This window comes from Dipodomys ordii, unplaced genomic scaffold, assembly GCF_000151885.1.
Source record: "Dipodomys ordii isolate 6190 unplaced genomic scaffold, Dord_2.0 Scaffold3, whole genome shotgun sequence".
Classification (NCBI taxonomy): Eukaryota; Metazoa; Chordata; class Mammalia; order Rodentia; family Heteromyidae; genus Dipodomys; species Dipodomys ordii.
In genome coordinates, this window is record NW_012267219.1 from 853,900 (window position 1) to 863,976 (window position 10,077).

Below are 10,077 nucleotides of genomic sequence, written 5' to 3' on the forward strand. Positions count from 1 at the left end.
TCAAAGATGTAGGCAGTGCAGAGAAGGTGCTTCTGGGTGTCTCTCTTTGTCACCACCTGGAAGATCGCCAAATTCTCCAGGAGGCTGTTCATCATATATCGCTCTGGCAGCTGCCACAACTAGTGCAGAAAGTTCACCAGGTATGTACCATAGATGCTGTTGTAAGGTAAATCCCTACATCTTGCAGATACAGAGAAGCCACATTTTGAGAGGTCTATTTGGGAATCTTTATTGGAGAGCCATCATCTGCAGGTGAACTATTGTTGCAAAGACCTGCAGCCCCTCGAATACACTTATTCATGAGAGCAGGAGAGGAAAGAAACTATACCAACAACTCAGACCAACCCTAATGGAGAGCTGAAGTAGGATGCCATGACCAGAGGAGAGACAGGAGACAGGAGACAGCACACACGGCCAGACATAATGGCATCTGAGCTAGTCTGACCTAAAAATAGGATCCGGTCATGGGCCAGGGTCAAGGAGACTCCAGAGTCTCCCAAGTTCAAGGCACAAGACAGGTCCAGTAACCTATCATCCAAGTCCCCGCCCCTGACTCTGGGAATTCAGGCTCTCCCATCATTTGGGAGGTGGGACTTCCCCTTCCTCTACCATGAAAACAAGATGGCACCAGTTAAACCCAACTCCCTACCATCCACCACGTGGCCAAGATGGTGCTCGTTAGACTCAGCTTTCCCACTTCACTACTGCAGATGTTGCCACCACTGCGTGCCTCCCCTCCACTCCACTTGGGCCCCTGTTCGGGTCCACCCAAAACCTGACCAGGAAAAAGCCCTGGGGAAAGGGGAGGAGGCACAGTCATATAGCTCCAGCAGCTTACCCTTTTTCTGAGGGAATTTGTCACAGATCTGCGGGACATCCACAACTCTCCAGGGGTGGTACTCCGGGGCTGGCTAATGTGAACGCTCAAGTGCCTCTGGTAAGGGTCAACTGCATCCGAGGGTGCCACAAAGGCAGGGAATCCCACCAGTGCCCAGGACCCGAGCCTGCCAGGCTGGCCTTGATGGAGAAATTGGTGGCAGGCGTGAGAGGGGTAGGGGGTCGTGCCATGGAAGATCGGTACATGGGGGCATCGGTGACAGGGAGGATGCTATCTGTGAGGATAGCTTCAAGTCTGGAACCTTCCAGGTGGGCCAGAACTCCCTAACCCAAACTGGCCTGAGTGCCTGCGGAAGCCCCAGTTCGGCCTGCAGGAAGAGTGCTGAATGAGCTGTGCGGAGGACATCGTAGCCATGATCTGCAAAGCCTTGTCCTTACAGGCCTGGTCCACATTTAGGCCCTGCAGTTTGCTTCGAGCCGAAACCTGGATGTGGCTGGGCACGAGTTTTCCCTATTCTCAGCTTGGTGTAGCGGTCAAGCAGGTCATTACGATCATACATTCATTACGACCATCTTGCCTTCTTCAGACAGGATGATTTTCTGGTGGACACAGGAAGGGTAAATGGCCACCGCCTCCTGGAAGCTTTGCTCCGTGTCTGAATTCCAGACACTCTCAACATCTGGGCCCCCATCTCCCCCAGCCACCTGCCTACCGCCGATGCCCACTCTCTGCCTTCCTCCTGGCCTGTCCAGGCGCAGCCATCATCCAGGGAAGCTCCCCTCCCCCACCCCCAGCCAGGAGTTCCCCCAACCGGGCCTCTGGGCCAGGGGTTGGGGAGCCCAACACATATTTCCCTAAAGAATCTGCTATAATTCTCTTCCGGGAGAAATTATAAAGTCAAAATTTGAAATCCAAAAGAATGGATTTCCAATAGTCAGAGGATTCTTGGTATTGTTTTAAATATCAAATGTGAGAATGCATGAAAAACAATGTCTTTGTGCTCTCATGGAATGCTTAGTTCCTAAATGGAGAAATGTGTACTGAAATTATGGATTTTGACAGAAAAGGTTTTATCGTTGGCCTTATTAGAACGTAATGAAAGAACCAAATGGTAGTTTTGAAATATGAATATGGAATTTATTCACTGACATCAGAGAAAGCCAACAAAGAGACCTAGATCCTTTAGCTGTCTTACAAGAAAGGAATGAATAAAAAGAAGCCAGAGATGTAGCACTGTGGATCAAAATGTTAGAGCACTAACCTTGAGCAAAAGAGCGAAGGGATAGCACCCAGGCCCCAAGTTCAAATCCCACAACTGACCAAAAAAAAGATAGCAAAGAAAAGAAACTGGACTAGATTTTTTTAATTAGAGTCTTAATGCTTTCCTGACAATCTCTTTGCAATACTCCTAGTGCTTTCTCTGGTCTCTACAGGCTGTGTTCCCACAGCTACTAAGGCAATTTGGTTTTTCCCCATGTTCATTATAGAGATGATTCATTAGTGATTTTTCAATGTGAGTTACCATGGACTCCGTTGTTTATTAGCTTGGATACAGATTTGAAAAATAATATAAATATTGAACCTAAAATTAGAGAATCTTCCCACTAAGCAAAAGAAATCTTAATATCTGCTACTCCAAAAATACCACCAGCTCTATGGACCCACTTGTCAATGATAGAAAACCAAAGCTGCTTTCTCACCTGATTCATGATGGCTCTACATGGATGGTGAAACAATTCACTCAATTAAATAGAGAAATCTTAAGGGTGTGTTCCTAGGCTACTGGGGAAAATATCATGCTCGAGTAACATAATATTCATTTTCAAATTATAAATTGTAAACCACTAATAGGAAGCTACAATTAACTGCCAGAAATGTAAGTATAATACATTCTCATTTGTTACAGTTTTTGACACTTGGGTTACATAAGCCTTGATTAAATACATCTTCCCTGTCTGTTTCAACGTACAAAAGGAATTCCTAAGATGATATTAATTCAAACATTGATTTTAAAGAATTTTAATGTTGGAAAATGTATAGGCATTGATAGAATAGTTTAATCAACAATAAGTAACAACCAGAAAACCGGAAGTGGTACTGCAGCTCAAACAGGAGCACACTAGCCTTGAGTTGAAGACGGTGCCCAGGCCCAGAGTTCAAGCCCCACGACTAACAAAAAAAAAAATTTTTTTAAATGAGTAGAAGTCATCGAAAAGAGCATAATCTTGAGTGCTACAAAATTTCTAGAAATTAAGAATTAGAAACTGATGGCCAACTATGTATATTTCTAGTGGAATTAGAGGCTGCGGCACAGGAGTGGAAGATGAAAACACAAAGCACTTCACGGAATATTTCTGCAGACAGATAATTGACATAAAGTGCTTATTTCTGTATTTAGCATAAACTACAGGTTCTCTAACTACAGTATATTACTTTGTAAAAAAAATACAAGAGAGAAAATACAGGGTGAAGATCAAAAGTTTCATTTCTGACTTATGCTCAGGATGCCTTTGCTTCTATGATTGACATCATGAGGATACTTGGGAATTTGAAAATCATATTTGGAGTTCAAAAAAACACTACTCAAAGCAAGTGCCTATGTTAAGAAATAAATGAATTCAAACAGCAATCAACACGAGAAATTACAAACTGGAAAGATGACAGGTAAAACATGTATAACAATAAAGTAAGTTTTGAGAGAATTGTATCAATATTGCCTAGTTAAAAAATATCCATTCTAGACAGATATGGTGGGCCACACCTGTAAGCTTGGCTATTCAGAAAGCAGAGTTCAAGAGGATTGTAGTTTAAGGTAAATAGCAGGAAGCTAGCCAGAGCCCATCACAATAGCTAAACTGGTGTATTGATGCAATGACTCTATTCCAAGTTATGTAGAAACCAGGAAAAAAATACAAGACCCTCTGGAGGGGAGGAAAACCTAAGATGAAATTGCTGAGTGTCATGGAGCAAGTGGTCTGTCAGATTTGGTGTCAGCTTACCAAGTGCATCATCCCAATCATCAATACTGAGCACCAGTGGCTCTCTCCTCTAATCTTAGCTACTCAAGAGGCCATGACCTGAGGATCTTGGTTCAAAGCAAGACCTCACAGGAAGCTTATCAAACTCTTAAATCCAATTAACCAGCAAAATGCTGGAAGTGGAGCTTCCATTTGAGCCACATCTCCACTTCTAGGTTTTTTGCTGGTTAATTGGAAATAAGAGTCTCACAGACTTACCTGCCCTCGCTGGCTTCAAGCTGCCATCCTTAAGACTGCAACCTTCTGAATAGTTAGGAAGATAGGCAGTAGCCACCAGTGCTAGTCTAGACCTCAACGTCATCACCAATGCATAAAGTATATGTACAGTAAAGCTCCAACTACTTACTTGCACTTTATGAATGACAAAACTTCAAGGGACACATAAATAAGCTAAAGAAAATTCAATATTCAGCTTCACCATTTAGCCTGTGTCTTAGAAAGGACACTTCATCTCACAAAAACATTAGTAGTCATGTTGGGCACAGGTGACTCCCATCTATAAGGTAGTAACTCAGGAAAACTGAGATATGAGGATCTCAAAGCCAGCCCAGGCAGGAAAGTCCATGAGACTATTGTCTCAAACTAACCACCAAAAAACTGGAAGTAGATCTGTGGATCTAGTGGGCATAGCTAGCTTTACACAAAAAATATGAGGGACAATGCCCAGGCCCTGAGTTCAAGCCCCAGGCCCGGCAAAATCAAAATCCTAGTGGTCAATTTGGTTTGGGTAAAAAATAAATTGAGGAGCTAGATATGTCCTCAGTGCTTCAGCGCTTAGCATGTACAAGAATTTTGGGGCCACAAAGAAACATAGGTCCCATGGTTTCCCTTATTTGCAATAACTAGTATATGTCTGGGACATGCAGAAAAGGTCAAAAGCTATGTACCATATAAGATAATGTTCAAAAAAAAAGATAATATTAAGCAAAATGAACCCCAAGACAGGGACACATATGGGTTTTTTTCTTTCTTGCTATTGTTTCTAACATATTTATAATGTACCATGTGATTTTTTTTGTTTCTTTGTATGTTCTTTCCCTACAGTATAACCCATTCTCACTGTATTTGATGTTGGGGATACTGCATCTTGTATATACACTTCTCAGATTTGGGAAGGGGAAGGAAAAAATGCTTAAATAGGGATATAGGTTAACCTATTGTAACAATGAGATGTACAAGATACTATGTTGAAAACGAACTTTACAATTTCAGGGTGGGGTAGTTGTGGAGGTGGGAGGGAAGGGATGGTAGGGGAAAAACAAGAAAGCAACAATGCTCAATAGGAAATGTACTCATTACCTTGCTCATGTAACTGTAACCCCTCTGTACAGTATTTTTACAATAAAAAATGTATTAAGAAAAAAAGAATTTGGGGGCCAATCCCTAGAACCACAAAGAATAGAAACAAAAATAAGACTTTGTGGCAATAGCAATTAGAAATAAATGTAACAGGTGACTATGAGGAAGAAATTAGGATTCTGAGGGGTAAAGAGGACTGAAAGGCATTAAAAACAAAACAACAGCATGATAAATCCCACAAAATACTTTGAAAAAAGATGGAATGAGAAAGGAAAAAATGGGCATATGACAGAGGAAGTGAATTTGTAAAATGCACTGTGTACACATACATTTCCATATTGTCAACATATGCTAATTCAAAAACACTTACATATATTATACAATATACAATATATGTATACTTCATATTATATAATAAGTACATGTTATAATATGTATAATATATAATACAATATGTATATAAGAATATAATACATAATAAAATGTATAGAATGTATATACTATATAATATATAACATAATATATGTAGTATAATACATGTGACGTATATAATATAATTATATAATATGTTATGATATAATATATATTATTATGGTATAACAATATAATACATATGTAACATGTTATGATATAATATAACAACACATAATATAATCTTATATATTTAAATTGTGGAATGTAATATGGATATTTGAATTTTTCATTCTACCTTAAAATGACAACTGTGAATTATAAAACTGATGCTATTAGTCTAATTGAAAATATGTGTAAATACAATATTTAAATGTATGTAACATTATTTTCATAGGTTTTTTTGCTCTGTTAATTACCACTCCACCCAAACACCTGATTTTCAGTGCAGACTGAGTAGCAGTCAGGAGTGGATGATGAGAAATCACACCGTCACAACGTTCCTCCTCCAGGGCCTGACTGATGACCCACAACTGAAGGCTGTGCTCTTCATCTTTCTGTGTCTCACCTACATGTTGAGTGTCACCGGAAACCTCACCATCATCTCTCTCACCATCGTGGATCCACAACTCAAAACTGCCATGTACTATTTCCTACAAAATTTCTCCTTCTTAGAAATCTCATTCACATCTGCTTGTATGCCCAGATACCTGTACAGCCTATCAACAGGGGACAACACAATCACCTATAACAGTTGCATCACTCAAATTGTTTTTACTGATCTTTGTGCTGTAACAGAATTTTTTCTCCTGGCCACCATGTCCTATGACCGCTATGTGGCCATCTGCAAACCCCTGCATTATGTGACCATCATGAACAGCAGGGTCTGTAGGAGACTCGTCCTTTGTTGCTGGGCAGCCGGCTTGTTGATCATACTCCCACCACTTACCCTGGGCCTAAATCTGGAATTCTGTGACTCTAACGTTATTGACCATTTTGGCTGTGATGCATACCCCCTCCTAAAGATCTCATGCTCAGAAACATGGCTCATAGAGCAGATGCTTATAGTCTGTGCTGTGTTAACCTTTGTCATGACCCTGTTATGTGTAGTTCTATCTTACATATACATCCTTAAGACCATTCTACAATTCCCTTCTGCCAAACAAAGGAAAAAGGCCTTTTCCACCTGTTCATCCCACATGATTGTGATTTCCATCACCTATGGCAGCTGCATCTTCATCTATGTGAAGCCTTCAGCCAAGGATTCAATGGCTGTCAACAAGGGTGTATCTGTCCTGACCACCTCCATCGCTCCTATGCTGAACCCCTTCATTTACACCTTGAGAAACAAGCAGGTGAAACAGGCCTTCAGTAACACATTCAAAAGAATTTCACTATTAAGAAAGTGAAAAGAATTCACCAATGTAAAAGGGAAGTTTTGATGAGTTTTGATGAAAAGATCTTTGGTTTCTATGCATGTATCTTTGTTTTTGACCTTAGACGTTCCTAGAAACTTCAAAATGACTCAGGAAACAAAATAACAATACACATACACAAGGAAACAGCAGAATGAGCTAGTGTATTAATGATCCTTGGAAAACCAGAAATAAAGTGAAGCAAAACCAATAAATTCATCATTTATTTAGATATGAGTAATTAAACTTATTAGATAACATTTCTTTTTTTGTGGGTTGTGAGGCTTGAACTCAGGGCCTGGGCTCTGTCCCTGAGTTCTTTGTGCCCAAGGCTAGTGCTCTACCACACTGAGCCACAGCACCACATAAGCAGGAAAAAAAAGCCGGAACAAGTGGTAGAGTGCTAGCCTTGAGCTGAAGAGCTGAGGGACAGCGCCCAGGCCCAGAGTTCAGGCCCCAGGACTGGACCCAAAAAAAAATTAACCAATCATGTAACTACCTGCTTAGAAAGCACCTAGACTTGTTTGTTCAATACTATATTAAAAAAAACTGTGCTAATTTTATGCTCGGGGCCTCTTAGCATCACCGGTTACCGAGTGCTCAGAGGACCAAGCTCGAGCTTGCAGTAAATGACTCTTTTGTCACTTATATTGATCCTGGTCTCTGGTAGTCTTCAGGGGGTCTCGAGTTTGGGTACAAAAGTTATTACTTATTTTTAATGTCAGATTGCTAATATGCAAACAGAATTAATCTATGAGTTAAACACTAAAATTTTTTGGATAAAAATATAAATGATCTAAGCATTCACATAGCTAATTTTTCTGAAAAAAAGTGAAAAATGTTTAAACTTTTTGTTCATTCTCATTTCATCTACAAACCAGCCCATCCTCACTTTATCATTTTAAAGAGACATATGTAAATTATTGGAGATGATGTAAGCCATGGTAATCCTTAGAGAAACTCCCAGGAAGAGCCATGGGGGCAAATGAGCTTAGGGACCTGAGGAAGCTCTTTCTAATACTGGAAGAGTTTCAATCAACTGACAATACCCTTATTCTACCCCAATCACTCCACTTCATTGTCCAGCCATGACTGTGGTGACCTATTTTTCTGCTTCATCATCTTTGCACTTTTTTCACAACCGTCCTCCATTTCCTTAATCAGTCAAAGTTCATCCCCCAACATATAGATTATTATCATCATCACCATCATCATCATCGAATAATGAATTCTTGCCCTGACAAACTGTGGGTACTTCGCAATGGAATCAGTAGATTCAATGTTGACTCTTTATTATTAGAGACTCTGTTTGATTGCAATAAGCATCCTCATCTCCCCTGAGATAGAAACCCTAGAGGAAGCCTACCTTGTAGCAAGAAGAATCACCTGCTTCTTCAGGCTCATAAAGACCTAACCTGCGGGGGAGAAGGGTGCACAAGACTGAGAAGTCACTACAGACCTTGTTCTGAGAGGTCTTCCTTTATCATCCTCAGATAATAACAGCCATTCTTCTAAATCCTTTGAAATATCCAAGGATTTTTAATGGTATTAAATACTTTGTAACCCTTCTCTATACCAAGCCATGTCCTATGTAATTTAACTCTTAATTTCTAAGCTTTAAGAAATAAGGTTTCATAGAGTGTGTCACTTCTGTATTCATCGCAGTGTCAACAAATATCAATTTATAGTTAATCTTGCTTCATCCACCAGTTCATTCTCCCAACCCCTATTTTACTGTTTGTAACAGATACATATTATTATTTAATCTGCAACATTTTTGCATATGTCTTTTCTAATACATTTTTCACATATTGAAGGAACACAATTCAATATGTATAGCTACAAATTTATTCAAGAATAGTTGTCATGTAACCAGATCATTTATCTGCTATTTATTTACTTATTTCAGATTCAAACATTATATTTTCAGCCAGCACTCTGGAAATCTTTTTCATGATCTTCAATGTAAATCTCCTACCAAAGATATCTGCTATACTGATTTATAAAGCCAGAGATTAATTTGTTCACTTGCAATAATCATATAAAATGAAATATAATAGTCACATCCTTGTCTGAGATGCTGTTTTCTGTCATTTGAGATGTTCACAATCCACCATTGTCCAAACCATTAAATGGAAAATTCCAGAGATAAACAATTTATGTTTTAAATTGCAATCTTGCTGAATAGCATGATAAAATTTCATGTCAATCCACTCCAGCCTACCCCATCTATGGAACATTTTTCTTCACAGACTATCCAAACTGGATACAATACCCATCTCTCAAGTTACTTAGTGACTGCCTTGGTTATTGAGTCAACTGTTTTGAAAGCACTTTTATTCAAGCAACTCACTTTACACTTAGTACTAGATCCAAGGTTTAGGCAGATAAGTGCTCTAATTTGGATATGCCAAACAGAAGTCTTGAGTAGCTTCTTTGAAGTGAAAAAGGTAAGTTTTAGCTAAGCAAAGTGGCCCATAAATAATAGCACTTGGGAGATTGAGGCAGGAATATTATGAGTTCAAGGCCAGCCTGGGCTACAAAGTAATTTTCAGGAAGCCTGTCTCAGAAAAACAAATTTTATCATAGGTATAACTATAAAAAGAATTTATAGCATTTGGTACTACCCAGTGTTTTAAGCATCCACTGGGGGTCTTAGGTCATATACCACATATATTAAAAAGGTAAGACTGTATACAGAATATATCCCTGTATACAGGGATCTCCTTTCAATTGTTCAACATTCTATTAGTAATACTCATCCAAGTCATTACACTTTCATTAATACATAAAAGTTTTATTTGAGATTGCAATAAGATGGCAGACTAAGGATATCCACCTCTAGCAGCTTCAGGGAAGTGAGCAAGAGTATCTAGAAACTACTCTTTAAGGTAGATGAAGATGGGAAAGTGGTGATTAAGTAGTGAACCAAGAGAATTACCCCTGTACAAGACACTTAAAAGAATCCTTTATCCAGGAAAGAAAGATAAACACAATGTTAATGTGGGACAGAACAAGCCTCACTATTAGAATAGACAAGCAACCCAGAATTAGGAAATAGTTCAGTTCAAAATCA

General features: G+C 39.3%; 1 protein-coding gene and 1 pseudogene across 1 annotated transcript; one reads left to right on the plus strand and one right to left on the minus strand.

Moving 5' to 3' along the window:
* On the minus strand, positions 1-2,314 carry LOC105987090 (annotated as a pseudogene).
* Positions 2,315-6,062: 3,748 nt separating this feature from the next.
* LOC105988413 (olfactory receptor 6C2-like) lies at positions 6,063-6,995 on the plus strand. The gene has a single exon (XM_013020056.1). The coding sequence runs from the start codon at positions 6,063-6,065 to the stop codon at positions 6,993-6,995; it is 933 nt and encodes a 310-aa protein (XP_012875510.1).
* The last annotated feature ends 3,082 nt before the right edge of the window (positions 6,996-10,077 follow it).

Bases quoted from the DNA above. Each gene is read 5' to 3' on its own strand.
- LOC105988413 (XM_013020056.1), top strand. From the start codon at position 6,063: ATGAGAAATCACACCGTCACAACGTTCCTCCTCCAGGGCCTGACTGAT.